Source organism: Halichoeres trimaculatus, unplaced genomic scaffold (genome assembly GCF_033239565.1).
Source record: "Halichoeres trimaculatus isolate MK-OKI-2021-1 unplaced genomic scaffold, fHalTri1.1 fHalTri1_scaffold_2, whole genome shotgun sequence".
Classification (NCBI taxonomy): domain Eukaryota; kingdom Metazoa; phylum Chordata; class Actinopteri; order Labriformes; family Labridae; genus Halichoeres; species Halichoeres trimaculatus.
Genome location: NW_027437180.1, coordinates 33,155,962 through 33,176,302, shown reverse-complemented (window position 1 = coordinate 33,176,302; position 20,341 = coordinate 33,155,962). Strand labels below are relative to the sequence as shown.

General features: G+C 39.6%; 1 protein-coding gene across 3 annotated transcripts; it reads right to left on the bottom strand.

The window, feature by feature from the left end:
• Positions 1–1,536: 1,536 nt before the first annotated feature.
• On the bottom strand, positions 1,537–10,459 carry lyl1 (LYL1 basic helix-loop-helix family member). Of its 3 annotated transcripts, XM_074684356.1 has the most exons (5): positions 10,082–10,459; positions 9,718–9,956; positions 7,414–8,623; positions 5,256–5,353; positions 1,537–3,041 (listed from the first exon to the last, which is right to left on the bottom strand). In XM_074684356.1, the coding sequence occupies exons 3-5, from the start codon at positions 8,130–8,132 to the stop codon at positions 2,488–2,490; spliced, it is 1,371 nt and encodes a 456-aa protein (XP_074540457.1). In that variant the 5' UTR covers positions 8,133–8,623; positions 9,718–9,956; positions 10,082–10,459; the 3' UTR covers positions 1,537–2,487. The 3 variants fall into 3 exon arrangements, with proteins under 3 accessions (XP_074540457.1, XP_074540465.1, XP_074540450.1); XM_074684364.1 differs by having other exon boundaries at positions 9,693–10,459; XM_074684349.1 differs by having other exon boundaries at positions 9,718–10,459.
• Between the last annotated feature and the right edge of the window lie 9,882 nt (positions 10,460–20,341).

Here is a 20,341-nt window from a genome sequence, read left to right as displayed (position 1 = left end):
GTTAATTTGCAGGCTCAGGCCTTTTAGAGTTAATGCACCTACAGGTAACACTTTACTTTAGAGGTCCGCAAATTCCATCACTCTCAGGTAAAACGTTTTTTCTTATTTTATTGAAATTATCACATAACTTCTTTAAAATATGTCCAAATTTATTGTCACAAGTCACAATTGGTAGGTTACTGTTTTTTCCAGGTTCATTGTTCCCTCTGATAATCACCTTTGAAATGTAAAGTGAATAATTCAATTTCCCAATAAGCAGTTGATAGTTTGCTATTTGTTATTTAATCTTACCAAGGTCCTTAGTACTGAGTTTGTTGATATGTACGATTGAGATCACATGCAAAATGATAAACCTTTATGATCAGGCCTATAATGTTTTAAATGATACAACTGAAGGCTTCAGATGTGACATTCACCAAGTTGTAAATTGGCCTTAGCTGATTGTGATAGACACTGTGAGTACAGGTGCACTGCATAACAGAATCTGGCCAGAAGTTATGTGCTAATTTTCACCAAAATTTTCCTGAAATTCTAGGGGTAATTTCAAATAAATAAGAAAAAACTTTGTCTAATTATTACCTAAGTGCGATGAAATTTACGGACCTCTGAAGCAAAGTGTTACCCACCTACAATATGATGATAAAAAGGCCTAAAATATATAAACATAACTAGAAGATAGTTCTACACCAAAATGAGACATTGTTTATATAACTAAATACATAAATACGTTAGTTTTTTTTAAGTTACAGTGTGCAAAAATGGGAATATTTGTGATGTTGCTCATCACTTCTGGCTTGAAGCAAAGTTTTAACCACCAAAAAACATCTTTTGCACATAACATCCATTCTCTTTCTTATTTCTCCTTCGTTTTACCACAGGTGAAAATAAAATAAACAGACCTGTCTAATGAAAAGTTCGACCAATCCATGTTGTAGATATATGGTGGGACCTGCTTGTGATAAAGATATTAAAGACTCATTTTGAGTGACTGTTCAGTCGTGTCCAAAAATTTTGAGAATTGCAGAAATTTTATCTTTTTTTTTTTTTACAACGGTCATTTTTCACGACAGGGAATGACATTGCAATTCATCTGATATCTCTATACTATATGGAATAAATACGAATTGCCACAGAAGGAAGTGAAGCAGAAGACTTTATGAAAAACAAAATTTCTGCCATTCTCAAAACTTTAGACCATAAATATAAACTAATTTAGATATTCTTATGAACAATATTCAGCTGCTACCAAAACTGTTCTACATGACATCCTAAAATGTCATAACTTAAAAAAAAAAGAAGCTTGCATTTAGTTTGGTTGGGTCTTGCTAAAAGATTGATGTGTTTTTTTCTCTACTCGTAAGATCTCATCATTTGTCTCTTTATCCCTTTTCTATCTTGTTATTTACTTATCAGCTTATTTTGCATGGTTTTTGAAAGTCTCCTTTGTAAAAAGAGCTATCATTGGAGTCTCCTTTTATCAAATGAAATTGATTCTTTGTTTTAACTCTCTGATGTTTAATGAGATGTTGTCCGTGGTGATCTGTGTACATTTGGTCATGGCTTTACCCTCAATATTCACTCAATCATCTCCCACTCTTAAATCTAAGAGTTGCACACTTTGAGGATTGACCAACATTTCACAAACATGGCAAAGCATTTGGTTTACGATGAGAAATTGTGCTGACACAGAGAAGTCTTTGCATCTCCAGAAGAGGATGTCAAATAAGGAAGAGCAAAGTCAAACGCTTTATTTCTGTCTTTCTGGTACATGTGTCACAATGTCAGGGCGGAACCATCAGCACTGCTTCTGTCTTTAAGGACAGCAGGAACGTTGGAAACTGCAGCGTTGATCCACTGCATAACAGGTTTCTGCTCTCTTGGGCAACACAACACAGCAAGGGGGATGCAGATCTGGAGTTAAAATGTACATTTTTTAGCTTCATTTCAAACCACAAAAATATCTTTTGGTTTTGCTTGTATGTTGTTGAACAATTTTATGAGTGAGCAATTCAGGATACAGAGTTTCTAGATGAGGAAAGGGGTTTTTAGACTTTTTGCAAACAAATAGAAACATAATTTTGCTGCCAATTAAAACCAGTCTGAGTATGTCCTACATCATTTCAGGGCCCTTTATATGTTGATCTTTCTTATAACCGATCCACAATGAGTGACGTTTTTCAAAAGAATGCTGTGACTTTATAAGGATTTGAAAATTTGAATTTATGCAATTTTGATTTCAACAAATTTCAGTGTTTTCTGAACCACACAATTTCACATTATGTCTGCAGACCACTCCTGACAGTTAAAAATACACAACATTGCTAAAACTCTACACTCATACTAACTCTCACTGAACTTCAGGCAGCAAAGAGAAAAGCACGCAGCTCCTTCAACCTTCTGTCATCTGTCAGTGACTGCGTCTCTCAGCTGTCAGTGTGACATTTTAACTCCCAGCCACAGCTCAACTCTGTCTGCTGTCTTTAGGTGTCATCGCTCATCATTCATGGCTGCCACCATCCTCATCTGACCCTTGACCTTTCCCAGAATGCCATTGGTCACCAAAGAGGTCTTTACTCGATAGCTTTCCTCACTGTCCGTGTCACCGTAGCAGCTAGATGTTGCTGGGGAGTTAGCCAGCGCTAGCTGAGTGACTGAGTCTGTGGAGTCTCTGTCTCTGTGGACCGTGGCTGAGGCGGGATGAGTGGAGGATGGTGGCGGAGGAAGAGGAGATGTGTCACCCTGAAAAAGAGGGGTCTGTTTTTCTTTGTCTGGCCCTGCTGCAGTGATTTCTTCCTCCTCCTCTCCTTCCTCCTCCTCCTCCTCAGCTGAGTCCCTGCTCTTGTCCTGGTCATTGAGCAAAGTGACCAAGAAGTTTATGTACTTGACAGCCAGACGCAGAATTTCGTTCTTGCTGAGCTTTTTGTCAGGTGGATGTGTGGGGATAAGTTTCCTCAGCTCAGAGAAGGCTCCGTTCACGTTCTGCTGCCGCCAGCGCTCTCGGCTGTTGGTGAAAACACGGCGGGCAAGTTTCTGAGGCGGGCCTGTTAGAAAGACATAGTTCAGTCTGTCAGGGCTGTATGAAGGAGGAAACATGATGATATCAGGTTATCTTGTTTTGTTGTCAAAATTCCAGCTTACTAAAGAGGTAGTGCCTGAAACTGTCTCAGAGTACTCAGTCGTTTATCAGAAACTATCAAGACATGCTGGATGTGTTTGAAGCCTATCATTGGCCACTGCCACGTTAGCTAACTCAACCTAGCTTTGGCTAACCATGCGTGATAAATGTCTATGTATGTGGTTTCTTGTCTTTCAAGCCTAAAATGGACGATAATTTTTCTAACAGCAGAGGTTTCCACTTTGGCGACCAAGGCATTGTTTTCCTTTAAAGTCTAATCGCATAGGATTAGGATTAAGATTAACTAGTGCTAAAATTAATTTGTACTGTGTTAATAGTAGCTTTTTTAAAATTTGCTAAATGAAGCATTTTTCATGCTAGGAATTCCCTCAGTTTTTTATTTTTCAAACCGCTAGAAAACACTGAATGGAAACATTTCAGTGTCAAAGAATAACTAATAAATGTAATGAACAACACTGTTGTGAACTATTCCAGGAGAACATCGGTGCTGTTTTGGACCATCCTTTTGTTATAAGTTAGTTTTTAGTTGTTATTAGTGTTATTGTACACAAATATACTGGTATCATTAAAAAAATGGATAAAGTCGTAACCTTTCTCTGTTTTCTGTTGTAAAATGATGTAAAATCACTACACAATAATCTGGGTAGTGTCCCTAATTGGGGCTCGTAGGTCAAAGTAAAAAAAAAAAAGTGTCATGGGTCTGAGAGGCAGAAATGAAATGTCTTCAAGTGAGTACCGAAGGTCTCAGGAGGTTAAACGGATGAATATGTAAATGCTGCTTCTGGTTTAAATTTTTTAAGTCATGAATAAGAATGGTGAAGCTACTCACTACTGAGTCCTTTTTTGACACGTTTCATTCTGTACGGGTTTTTAGGGCGATGATCTTAAATGTTTGATCAGCTGAAGAACAGTTTGTTTGAGTTTTAATTCAGTTTTCAATAAATTACTTGTTCTCTGTTTTGTTTTTTTGTTTTTTTTTGTCTCTTGCTCCTATTTATCCTTTTTGCATTACGATGCTTTACTTACAGCCTGCTTGAGATCCATCCAGGCAGATGTGAAGTCCTACAAAGTCGTAAAATGATGTCTTCTAATTTTTTGTTCAGGAGTGTATTTTTGTCTAAAGAAAGTGTGTTTGCTTGCAGGTTTTTACACACTTTAAAACAAGTGACTTAAGATAACCAGCATTAGTGCTGCATTGGGTCTACCGTAGTGAAAAAGACTGGACATGCCCCTGCAAAATTACTTTCAAGCCGTGTTTCCACCCAGCAGACCAGTTTGGTTCGGTTCGTCTCGGTACTATGCGCATTTTGTTGTGTTACCACTGATTTATCCCGGGACAGATTCCCAAATAACCGAGACAAGCCGTCCCACTTTTTAAGACCCTTTCGTATGGGTGCCAGACTGAACTGATCCGCTCTCGGAAGGTGGAGCAACACACTGCAGACTGTTGATTGGTCAAAATAGTCGTCACTTACCCCGACAGCGGCTGTATTTTTCACACAGTCATCCCTGAAACAAAGCTTGATTGTTCTTTGTATCAAAGGGCAACATGCCAATCATAGAGAGGAGGAAATGCTGCATGTCTTCCATCTATGCTCTCTGTTTACTGTGTTGCATTTTTCTTCTCCGTTGGATTTGATAGCAGGGTACACTGTGTCGCGCTGCTACGCCGTCATGCTATTATTTAACAGCTGTGGCTTTCTGCATCTGGCTTACGCGCCACCTATCACGAGAGGGCACAGTTTCGCTATGGAAACGCAAACGGGATCAGGCTTAACTGTACCAAACCGTCCCAAACCGTACTGAACCGAACCGAACTGCTTAGTGGAAATACAGCTTAAATCAACACCTTTCCAAAACGGCATTGCTCAACTTTTTTAGGAGATGTCACAAAAACCACTTTGAGAATCCAGCACATCAAACCTTGATATCACTATTAGCCTGATCAAAGATTTAAAAAACGACACCTTTCGTAAAATTTGACCCATTATTTCATTATCAGTTAAAAACACACAACATTTAGCGGCCCTTGAAATCTTAACCTTCATTTTCGATCCCTTAAGCTGCATTCTTAACCACATCCTGAAATCTTATTCTGTTTTATCTCACAGAAACTCACATTCAGTGATCTCCATCTCAAAGTGTGACGAGGGCCTCCTCTTGATTCGGCTGCTGTTGATGACGCTATAGTTCCCCGCTGGAGGACCCAGGTAAGAACTAAAGATAAAGACAAAAAGATTGATGATGTAATGTTTTACACAATTAGCTCAAAGATAAATCACCTTTAGAAACTCTAGAGTTCATTCCAGCATCTTTTCTCCTGAATGGAGGAGAAATCAGGAGGATAGTGGAGGCCATTAACTGAGGTGTGATTATGTTGGTGGCGGTGATTGAGTGTGCATGCAGAGTTTTAGCCTGGTCTCATTAAGTCCTGTTACCGGCTCATTCTGCTTCAGGTGGATGAAATAGATCAATGCTTCATGCTACAAACAGAGCAGAGAGCAGCGGGGAGGGAGTCTTTTTTTCCCAGACCTTCATGACGGATGGTGAAAGCATAGATGTAGTCTTACTTTAAAGAAATCTCATGGGGGAAGCTGTGTGGAAGCTTAGAGAATAGATGAACACTTGGAGGGATTTAATTAATCTGGAAATAAAAGTGTCTTTCTTTATGATTTTAGAAGTTTTCAGCTAAATTTGCAGCTTTAAAAGTCGATTTTGTCACCTGTACATTTAGCAGCTGCATGTAGGGTTTAGAAAGAGTTCCCTTTAGCTTTTTGGCGCTGAACCCACCCATGACACAACTTTCCCGTGGTAACCAAATATCCTGGTGGTGAGAAAAGTGAATTTCCTTTGCAACAGCACACATCCTGCTGTCAATTTTCTCATAACTGTGCAGCGCAGCCGCTATTAATCACACAGGGAAGTCATGAAATCCCAACAGTTGAGGGTTTCCTATGAAACAGAAACTTGCCAGCGTTACCAACGAAGCTGTACCATCATTATTAGAAACATGGGAGGAGGGGGATTGTGGTGGATTTTTTTTGAGTCAAGTGTTATACACCTGCTTAGAAGACTTACGAAGGGTGTGAGAGAGAGTTTGGCATATTTTGGGCTTTTATTTGATGCTCATAAATTAAGACTTCAGAAAGGACAAAATAACTATAGAGACCAAATATTCATCCAGAAGGATCAAGCCTATATGACTATTTTTGCAATTTAAATTACTTTTCTGGTTATTGGCCACCAAAAAGTCTCGTAAAGCCATTTAAAGGTCCCATATTATGCAAGAATCACTTTATTAAGTCTTTTAGTGAAATTTGTGGGTCTTTGGCTTTCCTCCCAGCCCACAAAATGTGACATTTAATGACAAAACCTGAACTTAGTAGTGCTTGTGAATGTTAAATCCTGACCTAAAACGAGCTGTTTGGAATTTCCGAGGTTTGCTGACGTCAGCGAGTCCCTGATCAATCTGACCTGATTGGTCCCCCTCCCCGCCCACACCTCTCCCCGCATCTGGGGAGAAATCTCTCCAGCAGCGAGTGTGGCTGTTTTTGGCTGTAAACAGCCACATAGTTCCATGTACAAGCTTCCCATCTCGAAAGAAGACAAGACTGAGTGGCTAGAGTTTATTTATGAGGGAAATGTGCCAGCTACACTCAGTAAAACTGTGCATGTGTGTGCTAGTCACTTCACGGCCGACTGCTTTTCCAACTTTGGACAGTACAACAGAGGGCTAGCCGATAGACTGGTCCTGAATACAGGCTCGTTACCAACCATCCACCAACAAACCTGGAAATGTGAGTATTTTAAATGCTGTGTGCTGTGGAGCAGATGTAAGAGCTTTTCCTCAGTGTCCCCCCTGTCTCTGTGTTAGCTTCAGGATGCTAACTTTAGCTGCAGTTAACCTGTTGTTTTAGCCTGTAATGTTACGGTAAACGAGCTTCGCTGTTTGCTAAACATTGTGCACTAGGAGCTCATGGCGCCGCTCTCAGTGACGTGGGAGAGCGGGGCGGTATCAGTGGTGGCTCATTTACATATGAAGGTCACGCCCTCTAAATCAGAGTGTTCTGAACAGAGGGGCTATGAGAGCCTGGAAACAATGCTGCTGTGCTTGATTTATTGGCTTTTTGGACCAAAACATGTTACTACCATTTCACGAAGACATCAATGATCCATATTTAACTGCAGAAAAGGAGCAGAATATGGCATAAATTAACTTTTCCCATCCTTAAAGCAAAATTTTCTTTCTTATACGAACAAAATATGTCCAGTCTGACCTGCTGAAAAAAGGATGTGAAGACAGGTACTGCTGAGGCATCAGGGGCCCCGAAGAGTGGTTTAAAGGACCCTCAGCAACTCCTCCGAATCCTCCCGGGCTGGATGCAGGCACACAGGTCAGCTGACTGCGGCGGAGCTCCCCATGCGGACCATGCAGCAGGTTGGGGATTGGGTGGAGGGCGGTCAAAGGTGTATTCGGGAGTGGAAGAGGCGGTTTGCTGTGACCGAGGCTGATGACTGGAATGTGTGGAGGAAGAGGAGAAAGTAAAGGGAAAGAGGAGGAGGAGGAGGAGGAAGGTGGAGGAGGAAGAGGACACAAGGAGGTCTTGGCTGGTGCTGGGAGGAGGGGAGGCGGAGAGGAGAGACTTGGGGACCTGTTTGCAGGAGCTGCAGGTGTTGACGTGGTGCTCCTTTCTCCTTGCTTCTCATCTACCTCCTCCTTGGTCTCCATGAAGGAGGGCTCAGGTGCAGCAGCAGGAGGAGTATCTGTGAGCTGATTGGTAAAAGCTCTGGTTGTGGTGGCAGCGGGAATATCTGCGTCTCCGTTGTGTGGGGTGTTAGCTGAAAGCGGGGTGCTGATGGCGTCTGGGGATGTTGGGGTTTTGTTTTGGGGGAGACTGTTCTGACCAGTAGACGAGTCAGAGGAGGACGAGGATGAGGAGCGTGTGAGGGCGGGGGGTGATGCCGGTGAATGCCGGTTCAGCTTTTCCATCATCATGGAGTTGTCAGTGCGTTTAAATCCAGTGTTTGTGGATGCTTTAATCTGTTCTTAAGTGTTTATGTCTTTTCCATACAGAGGACCTACCACCATTAATTTCCTCCTCTTTGTTCCACCTTCCTGCAGATTATGTAAGATATTCCTGCTTTAGCTCAGAAAAGGATTCATCTGAAATCCCTCAGTCGCTCAGCATTAAAGCAATCATCCTCTTAATCCAACATCAGAGCCAACAAATCAAATGTTTCTTTTCTGCTGGTGGCCTCGTTGTCTCTGGGTGCAGTATTGATCTGTGGGGGTCGCTGCGGTCTGGTCAGGAGTGGATTTTTCTTACTGTACATCCTGAGTAGCAGACTTAAGGTTTGGAACGAGTCTCCTGTGGCCACTCTTATTGAGACAACCCCGTCTGTCTGTGTTTCGAGGATGTGAGTCAAAATCCCTTTCAGCATTCAAAGTGTCCCAGGCCACGGCAGATTGGATTGATATCAAAGAGTCTGTTTAACAAAAGAAAGAAAGAAATGCTCTCAGGATTTATAGATTTGATGTATACACGACGTAGAAAAGAAACAAAGCTTAGTGGACAAATATTCTGATCAAGTAGCTTAGACGTTTTTTGTTGGTTAATGATAGGAGGTCTACAGTGTAAAATCTGTCTGTATATTCATTGAAATTAACTGTTAAATTCAATTTTACAGCGGCTGCTCTCTGCTTATAAAATGTTGGACATGAAGTGATGTGCATTTGTTTTTCTCTGCTCTGCAGAGCACAACGCAGCATTTCTCAGGTTTTGCAATTGTTCCTGTTTTGTCTTTTTCGCAGTCATGACTTTACTTCAGACAGTTCCCTCTTTCACAATAAATAACAGGCTTATATCTATACATTATATATCTTTATAATTCTGCAGCAGTTCATATTTCCTCTCATTTAAGCATAATGATCAGCAAACTTATGACTCTTAACAAAGTTTCAAATATTATCTGAAAAGAGTTTCTGTTGGATGCAAATGAAAACATCATGTGTCATAGCAGTGTAAGCTGAGTAATGAAGTCATCAGGACTGCATGGTTATACTGCTCATATATTTGGTTTTGGTGTGGGTGATACAGCATTTCTCTCTTATTTCTTTGGAACGGTAACTTCTGTATTTCTGCAAAATGAGCCGTCACATGGTTTTCATGAAATGATAAAAATAAATATTTTTGAATACAGATAAATAACACAGTTATTTTTAAAAAGAATAACTAAATAGAAATTTGGTTGTTTGGAATGCAAAACATTTTAATAGTATTATCTTATAACTGCAGTTAAAATTAGTTCAACAATTGTGGTGATATTTCTTTGCTGGTGGTTAAAGCTGGTGTAGAATTGAGTTACTTAGATCGGTTATGTTGACAGGTTCATCCTGATGCGCTTACTCTTAAGTTTCTCTTTCATTAACTGAATCAAGCAAGAATCAATAAATTCATGTTGTGATAATAATACAGGGTATTAGTACAGTATTAAGCACCAAAAGTGACAAAATACTCTCACTGTGTGAACAGTTATAGCAAAATAAAAACAATACCCATCAAAGAAGTGGGTCGACTCACAGATACATTCTGACGTCCGCTGCGACTCGTCCGTCTGTGATGCAAAAATCCATCAGAGTGATCTGTGAACGCAGCACATGTTGTTTCTCCTCGGTGTTTAACCTCCTCCTCCTGCGCCTCTCGCTCCTCCTCAGGTCGCTTATACTCCTCTGCAGCGTCAGTCTGTCAGTCTCTCACATCAGAACTGGAGTCAAACAGTCTGACACCACTCCTGATAATCCTCACACACACACGTCAAACTATAGAGAAAAAAAAACAACTAAAAAATAGATTCTAAATAATTGAGAAAGGGAAGAAATCGTATATTTAAGCTTTGAAGTTCATACAAAGAGACAGTGAGGAGGTGGATGAGGGTCTGTCTCACCTCTCTCTTTAACTGTCCTGTCTTTCTCTCTCTCTGTCTGTCTGTCTGTCGTTCCTTCTTTTACTCTTTTTTCGCCAAAGACACAATGCCGAAGTCGGCTGCCAGTCGGAGAGCTCCTCTGGTTCTGGCAAGTTTAAGGTGGGAGAGAGGAGGAGAGAGGAGGAGAGGGAGGGAGAGCCGTGTTGCATGGAGAGTTTTCCGCTCCCTGCTGGACAGGAGGATGTGCTCGCACAATGTGGCTGCTGCTGATAAGAGCCTCAAAGCTGCCTGTGGACTGTAGATAAGAAACCTCCACCATCACCACCAGCAGCCCTCCTCCCCCTCCATCACCAATACCTACACACACACACACACACACTTTTCATAACACGGACAATTTCACACTTACATGCACGCACACACACACCAGACTGGACAGTCCCAGACTTTGTTGCGACCTGTTTCGAAGAAATTCTTCACCGTGCTCATCTCATGTCTTAATAACTTGACAGCCATTTACACACACACACACACACACACACACACACACACACACACACACACACACACACACACACACACACACACACACACACACAAGTGTGTAATGGACAACAGTGTTTAATGTGCAATGGTGTCTACAAAGGTCATAGATACTGAAGTTATTTTCTATATTTACTGATTTATTATCATTTCATAAAACTATATTTAATCGTCTATTTTCTAGATTATTTCTCTATATGTATTGGTGAAATGCTTTTGGCATTAAGAGAGCTAAATGTACAAAAATTCTGCTCTATACTGTAAAAGGATATCAAGGCTGGACCACCATATGTACCCTGTATACTCTATTTCATTCTTCTAGATGTCATAGATGTCATTTCATCTTTATCAGACCTCATGTTGGAGGTGGTGTTAAAATCTATATTTTAGATATGAAAAAATATTTATTTATAATATTTATTTTTTATTTTTTTCTGGATATGACACAAAATTTTCCAAAGGAGGAGAGAATAGTGAAGGTGACTTTTTTAAAAGAAACGTCTGGTCAAAATATCAGCATGTGGATTAGTCAGCAGCCTATAAAAAGGAACAGATTTACCAATAAGTAATAATTAAGATCCTTTTTTTCACCTTAGACTATGGACATCTTGATATCTTCTTATTTATTTTTTAACAGATCCCAACATTACAAGGAAATACAAAGAAAAGCAATCTGGGCATTGAATGATTCGAATATCACTGTTAGTTGCAGCACACTACCTACCACACATCCTCAGACCTCCATCCTGTAGACTGGGGTTGGATTAAAAGGTTGAATGACATTAGAGCCGGCTTCTCGAACCATTTTTCAAAGAGGGCCAGATTTAATTTTTGTAAAAATGACAAAAGGACCAGCATTTCTTCCTGGCATATATATATATTAACTGTGAAATTAACATATGAACGCTCTATTTCTTGAACGTTTCTTTTATTGATTTCTGTTACAAATTAGCCACTAAGTGTGGTCAAACATACTTGTGCCATTATTACAGACTTAGGGCAGCTTTTTTTCCTGCAGTGTTTCGTGCTGTGTAACCATCAGCAAACTCTGCTTCTTTGCAAGGAAAATGTTCTCCATTAGGGGGCGATAAAGGGGAAAAATATGTTGAGATGTTTTTATGGCAGGATCAGGATCTGGAGTTCATCATTATTTTTGGGGATTTTTAAGATTATTTTGACCTAAAAAAAACTCTTTATCCAAAAATGTGTCTTATCTGTCATTCTGAACAATTTTTGCACAACTTTGTCCTGTTCTGCACCATTTCATAACTCTAATCTAGTCTTGTGTCCTCTAACGTGTTTTGATGTTCATTAAGCACATTTTCACATCATGATGCATAAGTTCATGTAAACACATCAGCTGTAAGAGTGGCTGAGTTTCTGCTGAATGCACAGCGCTTTAGCTTTATAAAAGTAGCCAAGCACAATCTAAATGTAGTTTATTGAGACGTCACTAGATATGCTTTGGTTTTGTTTGTAGCCTGGACAGAAAATGTAAACATACACATGATTTAGAACATGACGAATTTAAACCCATAATTATTACATTGTGAGATGAATGGATCTTGGGCTTGGCTTTAAACATTAGAGTAAACCTTAGTCACTGATGACCAGCACACAGGTCATCATCATGGTAACTTTCCTCTCAAAGAGCAGCCTAACTTCCTTCCTAAAACCATCCCTGCTCTCCTCACCCAAATGTCTCCCTCTGTTCCTCTCTCTTCCTCGACCTTGGGGTCAGCACCTCTCCTCCACTCGCCTGCTCGTTTCCTTCTTAGACAGACTGAAACACAAACATTAAAAAAATCTTTACAGTAATTTGACCTTTAAGGTCCTGGGAAAGAAAGCGCTTCACTGAGCAACAAATCTGTCGTCACTTTCATCACCCGTATCATCGTTGTAATTTTTCCTTTTTTCAGTCATGGATACCGTCACCATGATTATAAAGAAAACTGCCCGGAGACGAGGATGTGCTGGAACGATACGAGTGCAGACAGTGTCATGTATCGGTGTGTCACAGTGCTCTGCGTCGTGCAGCTGTGGTTCAGGTTGATCGCTCTTCTTGTGAGTCAGAATAACGTTTCAGGTGCGGCGCTGTGTCTGCATGTGCCGTATAAATTTGACTACAGTGTATAAAAAGACACACAGGGGACAGAGGCAGCCTACAGGGATTTACCCTTCCTGTTCTTTTTGCACTTCTCCTGTTTAAAGCTGTTTGAGAAGTTGAAGTATTTTGGGTGCAGTTTGTGTGCGCTCTGTAAGATTCCTTCACAATTTGATGTTTGTGGCAAAAAATCTTGAAATTTGGTTCAATTAGTTTTTATTATTCATGATCAATATCAAAATGTTAGTGTGAGTAAACAGTATGTTTACATGTATTTACATTTTTTTTTTGCACAAGTAGGCTGAATGTCACATTTTTTCAAGTGTTTTGGCTTCTTTTAGCTTAGAAGGTTTTAAATTATTATTAGGCATTATTATTAGGTGTACAATGTGTTTTAAGCATCATCATATGATGGAAACAAAACCAAAGCTGACCCCAAGTCAGTGTCACTCCTCAGCTCGCTGTAAAAGTCTTGACTTCTCTAAAGTCTAGGAGTATTTAAAGAGGAAAAGGTCAGAAGATGAACGATTCGTTGAAACTCTCACTTAAGGCCTCGTGTGAACAGCCAAACTGTAAAAGAAGAATAATAATAGCAACAGACGATAACAGACAGCTTCCGCTTTTCCCCTGAGTGAGGAAGAAATCAAGAGACGATTGTTTTAATCTCAGAGCGTCCTGTCACACCCTCCTCCTGGCTACCTCAAAATACCCAGACCAATAAATGCTGCACTGGTGTGTGTGTGTGTGTGTGTGTGTGTGTGTGTGTGTGTGTGTGTGTGTGTGTGTGTGTGTGTGTGTGTGTGTGTGTGCACCTGCATTGATCTTACTGGGTGAGTAGTCATGTGTGGGTGTGAGTGGAAAATGAAAACCCTCAGGACTATTTGTGACCCAGAGAACATAACAGCTGTTAAAGTGTAGAGCAGGAACTAAAATGAGGATGACATTATTAGAGGAAACGCTTCATCGCAGTCTCATGCTGTTGCTATGCTAGGCTACAATTCTCCTTATTTAGTCACCACATGGTTGTGTTGGACTGTATGACTTGTAAACAGAGCAGTTGAGGGACCCATGTTTTGAAATCATTGCAAACTACTTAATCTCAATTTATGATTGTTTTTTTGTTTTTTGTTTTTTTGCATTTTTTAAGATATGTTAAAATGTCCATTGTTTAACAGTTTTCAAAATCACACAATCACAGATATTGCCAGTGTCTTGATTTGGGAGTCAACTCAATACATGTGGTTTAATATCTGGTCTAAAACCATTTCTAAGTCAATATTAACAATGTGAACAACTTCCATTGCTCTGTGTTGAGTCACACTCTTAAAAACATTGCTCTGCTGGCTTTTGTGATTCAGTCGCCCACTGCTATCAGTCTGAATAGCAGCATGTGTATGCTTAGCTTTCACATTGGGGCTCAGACTCCACATTTTGAAATCTTATTCCTTTTATGTGCATATTACTTCCAAATTGTCATCTGAGCTGTTTTTAATCTTTTTAAAGGGAAATGCAAGAATTCAGAATTCCATTGAAGTAATTATTTTCTATTAAAGCAGAAGCCTGTTTGCTAAAGTGTCCAAAAGGGGACAAAAAAGGACACAATTCCAAACAATAATTATTGGCTTTGGACATCAGTCACTCACTTCTTAATACTGACAGCTTTACTCTGAACCCTACTTTCAAAACTGTAAATTCAGAAGGTGTCTGACAGGTTTTAGACTTTAAAGAATGAAAGCTTTACCAGTAAAAACTTTACAGTAAGTCCTTGTCATGTGTACTCTTTTGTTTATTTTCTCACTTCTTATTGAAATATGTCTGATTTGGAGGATAACAGTTAAGATGTCTTTTTAGGACTGGATGCTTGCATGTTTCAGTAACCTCATTTGCACCCTGATATGAAACCCACAAACTAAAGCGACAACAAACTTCTTATTTTAGGTGGACTGAAGCTACTGTTGCTATTATTTTTAAGCCATGTTGTTGGATTTGCAAATTTTTGTAAAAAGGTCGGTACTCATGCTTTGGAGTGCATAATGATGCATTAAGTCCAATCCAATAAAAGACGTTGATACAACACCAAACTTATAACTTTTCTCATCATTCACAATGAATCCCCGATAGCTGTTAGCTGAAGGAGAAAAATGTGCTCATGCAAAAAGTACCGACATGACTTATTGTTCTGTTTGTTGATTTTTTGCTCGTATGGTCCTTTCAAATGTATTGACTGTAGTTTTTGTAATTTTTATCTCCTTTCTTGTTGATTACAGTCTTTACTCCATACTTCTTATCCCATCCCAGGTCTAATGTCCAAGCTTTAAATGCAAATTTTCTTTTATGTTGCATATTTGTGGAGGGGAAGTAAGATTTGCTAGAGCTTTAAAAAAAACAAACACATTTTTGTATCTGCAGCAATGCAGTTTGCCACTTTAAAAAGCTTTAGTTGCCAATTTAAAGCAAACAGCAGTCTGTAGCATGACACAATGGTTGGATGACATGCAAAAAAAAAACTTTGCATCACTGCATTATTGCCCTGTTTTTCTTTTGAAGCGATGGTGCGTTGGAAAAATCACAGAAAGTTCATATTAGCGCTATAAATCAAAATACTTAAAATCTTCTTTTAATGAAGGTGAAAAGAGTGTCGTAGGTGTTATTGTTTCATAGTGGCCTGAACAAATCAGGATGGCTTGTTTCCATTTTTTATTCACTTGTTGTGTTGGGCAAAAGAAACAAACTTTTGATATTTTCTATTTATTTCACTTTTTAACAGTAGTTTTTCTAAACAAACTCATATTCTTACTTTAGAGTAAGAAATCAAATCAGGCCTTAAAGAATGCACAATTTAGTTTAATCATTCCTTTGAGAAACAATGGTTATAACCTGCATGAAATACAGCCTGAGCTCTGAGTCACAAGATCCTTCTGAAAAGTAGAGTTATTCACATACACACATACATGCACATGCCCAAGAAAACACGCACACACTCCCTAAAGTAGGCTCCATGGCCAAATTTCCTCCACGTCAGTAAACACTATTGTGTGCTGGGCGATAGGGATCACTGGGACCTAATTGTTTGAGGCAATAATCGCAGTGCATTTCATAGAGAAAGTGACAAACAATGCTGCGCGCGCCGGCCCGGACAGACGCCTCTTCTCGCTCTCCACAGATGTCGACTGTGTTTATTTTTCCTGATTGTCCTGGAGACCTGCCATCCAACCACAGAAAACAACAACACGAGGAGTTTTAGCTTAGGTTGGAGATTTAGGACAAAACAGGAGGATGCGTTTCAACTGCTAATGACAAATTTGCATTAATAAACAATAAACCTGATCTACTTTGTCAGGATTTAGGGATTTGATAATACTGTACTAAACTATATGAATGAAATTAGTTAAAACAATAAGAAAAGTGATTGGTAGATATCAACCAGAGGGTCACAGAGAAAAATATAGTGTTCATCATGCATCCATCAAAGTTTTTTAATTATTTTTTTCTTTTTCCTGAAAACAGTTGTTATTGAACGAGATGAGCTGTATCATCTGTTCTCAGCCAAGGAGCCACCGGGCTTTGTCAAATGCATTAAAAATCTAACTTTTAAATTTCTCAAACATGCACATCATCAGAACAGTCTCATATCCTCTTTCCTGATATCACAACATCGACACAAGGATCAGTTACCTCAATATGCACTAGGCAAAAAGTGTATTATATTATCAGGTCTGTTGGTTACTTGCGGAGTGTGAGTGGTGCACTCAAGCTCCCATGTAACAGTTGTTACAGAGGAAAGCACCAGAAACACATGACTCCATAGGCCATTATTATTAATATCAAGTGGTACCTGGGGCTCGCATGGTAATTATCTACAGGCCACTAGAGACTGAATTTAAATTATTGTTTTAAGTTTGAAAAGCACGATCTAAAATGGAATTATTTAAAATAAAAACAGATCCAGTTTTACATTTCAATTGTAGTTCAGTGTGGCACGACTGTTCTATGTTCTACAGTTCTATGGTTTCATTTAGCAAATGCTTTTGTCAAAAGTGACGTACAACACAAGCAAGAATTTAGACAGAAAGGAAACTTTAGTTTGACAAAGTGCAACAAGTTATTTGGCTTCAAGTGCTGCCATTAAGTGCAAAGTGAAGTCATTTACATCAGTAAGGAAGGGCACAGAGGCACAGAAATCCTCATTTCAGCAAAACATTTTTTCAAGCAAACCTGATTATTCAGTCCCTGGTCTTCAGATATCGTGGAAATGGTGCTTTCTCAGCTTGCTCTGCTCAGGTTAAGAGTTTTAAAAAGAATTTCTTTGAATCTGTGCTTGATTACTTTTTCTTACAGATGTAGATGATCACGTTTATCCCACACTGAACTGAAATCAAATTGTAAAACTCAATCTGAATCATGCAAACTGAAATTGAATTATTTTTGAATTGGTGCAATTTAGAGAGTTGAATTTTCAAGTACGTTAAAAGCAATTTTAAAGCAAATGAATTCAGTTTAAAAATGTTAAATTCAATTTCAGATCATGCTTTTCAAACTCAAGTTATGATGAACTACTTATGTAGCTTTAGATCTAAACTTGTGCTCTTTCGTCGAGCAATGTAGGTTTAATGTGCAACAGAAAGCCAAAAGGAGCAACTGGCATGGATCAGACAAGACCAAAGATTAAAAATCAAACAACATAACTTTGGACATCATTAGAAAAGAATATCCTAAAGCTTAAAGTACAGGAGGTAAATTTCCACAGCTTCTTTTTTTTTGCTCTACATATTTATGTGAAGTAAGCTTCTCAAGTCAAGCAAACCTTTAAAACATGTGAAGGAACGACCAAAGAAGCTTTGCATTTCCTCTTATCCATTCCCTCCAGACTATGGTCAGTATGTTTGTCATCTCAGGCTCAGATTTTAAAGCTTTACATATTTCTCCCTTTGACTGGCACCACTCCTCTGACTCAGTGCCAGCACATCGTCAACAACCAAGTTCAGACTTTTAGGGAACTTTCTGTCCCAAAATCTCAGTATCCAGGGTCAGCTGAAAGATCAGGTCCCACCTTTTAAACACTGAGAACAGAAGTAAAGACCTGTCTGTCCTCACATTTTGAATTGTTTCTGTTTTGTTCAGAGGAGGCGACAAATTAAACATAACCTGAAAGTCCCTAAAAAACACTTCAAGAAAATGAAAATGTTTCAAGACATAAAGATAAACGTAAAGCAGCAATGCATTCTTTTAAATCAACAGACTTTTGACCCAAAGTCCAAAATTAATGCAAAACCAGTTGTGTTCGCTTTTCAAGTCAGTACTACCATGACCTGACCAGTGCCAGTTTTTTGGGTTTGTTTTGCTAGCTGCTGCTAGATTAGCCTCGAGCCACTAGCCTAGAGCACAAGCGTGGAGTTCGGTATCAGGTGTATTTTTTCCATTTTCAGATGCGTAGCGTACTTCCCCAACTGATGTTAATTCATCACTCGAGGCAGATTTTGTGTAAGCATTAAACAACTCTCCACCTACCAAGATGCTCTCTCCAACATCTGTAAACACACTTTGAAGTGTAGGATTGCTGGAGTTTCCCCCATAATCGAGTGAATCCCTTTCATCTCAAGAAGATCAAACAAATATAATTTAGTTTTACCCCATGACTTCATACGAAGGCCTGAACAGTTTTAACATTAGCTTTAGAGATAGGATTAGAAAGTACGTATAAAGGTCATGGTGATACTGATTGCTGTAACGACACCTTGTACAGTGTCAGCCACATGTCCAAAGTCACACATTGCCCCAATCCCAGGATGCACCTGGTCTGGGGCAAGCGGCGGACGTGGGGGACAGCTGTTTCCTGTGCACACTTCCTGGTTTGGCAGAGCAGAGCTGAGGGGTGGGGGGTTTTAGGAGAGGCAGAGAGAGGCTGGAGCCAAGGGGCGGATCAGACTTTTCCACAGACACAGGTGTGAGCGAGAGAAATCAAAGAGTGGGATTGGGCAAGAGATGAAAAAGGTAAAAAAGGAGGGATATGGGAGTAGAAGAGTCTCCTGTCTCAGAATAGAGTCACTCAGCAGGGAGGGAGAGAAGAGCCGCTGGGTTAATCAGAGACAGGATTCAATCAAAGGCTTCCGTGATTGCACACTTGTGTTGATTTCACATCAGCAGGTGGAGAGAAGAGCTCAATAACATGTCCACTCTCAAGGTGGAGAATGACTACCTGGTAATATCTCATCCCATTTATAATGCAAATTTCATCTAAACAATTTCCAAGGATTCTGAAGTCATTTGTAGTTATATAATCTCAATAGTACAAAACATAGCTCAGATTAAATCCTGTCAGGCTCATGTCTCATTTTTTGTCTGCTATACGTGATTATTGTGAGTATCAGTATCAGCAAGATACTTCAATTTCATATCTATGTGAGTATAAAGTTAAGAACGAAATTAAAAGGTGACAAATTTAAGACCCTCACTAGAAGGGTTGGTTTGACCTGTTTGACCCTGAATCCTTCACCTGACCTTTGACCCTGAGCTGCCATCACATGCAACAGATTACGTGCAAAACATAACTGCCACACTGCAACATTCAGACAGAGGGACAGTCATCCACTTCCATGTTTGGCAACAGATTTAAAAATATTTCCATTCGAGATGAGCACTGACAATAGCCTGTGTGTGTTTCTGTGTATGTGTGTGTGAGTGTGTGAAATACAAAGGACAACACTGACTGAACCACTTGAAATCTATTTGTGGATTTTTGATATCTATCTGGGGGGTGTTGTTATGAAACAACAGTTTGAAGAAACAGTTTGTCGAATTTTGGGTTAATGGACCGTATTCTGCCACTTTGGGTCCTCACGAGTGTATAAAAACAAACCTATGTATGCCATGTGTGTGTATATGTATAGTTTTATATCAATCTTCGTGGGGACCAGTTTTAGTAAAAAACGGTTGGACTCTGGAGGATTATGGGGACATTTTGTTCAGGCTCAATGTCTTCAAATGACTTTTTAAGGGTTAATGGTTAGGGGTTAGTTTTTTAGTTTCAGAGGGTCAAGAAGTGAAAGACAGACATGTTGAAATAAGTTAATAAAAAGGGTTTGAAGAGAGGGATGTATCGCAGCCATGGAGGTCCTTATAAGTGTAGATAGTCAGTCGTTTGTGTGTCTGTGTGTGTGTGTGCGTGGTGTGTGTGCCCTCAGGTCATGATGACACTGAGTGGAACAACGGCATATTGTGTCTTCCTCTATCATATTTCTCATCATCAGCACTGCCCCTGTCCAAATTCCACGGCGGAGGGACTCAGCCCTGTTGTCAGCCCCCGTCCTGTAATAATAGGAAACACAGCGTCACTTTTCCACTTTCTCGCTCATTTTTCAATTCAAAATATATACCAGTTCCTGTTTGGAGCTAGCTGGGATTGTTTTTGTTTTGGTTGAAGCTGCACAAAGTCTGTTTTCTTATCTAAAATGCTTTTATTGTACGTGTTGTTTTCCTGTTTTCTAACAGATGGGTGGAACCCATTTCTAATATAACAACCACTCCTTCTGTTTTTGCTCATATACATTATGCCAGATCTGGCCACCTAGATCACAAAGACTTATACATATAATGTCGTGCATTTAAAGTTATCCCAAATTTATTCTGGATATTGC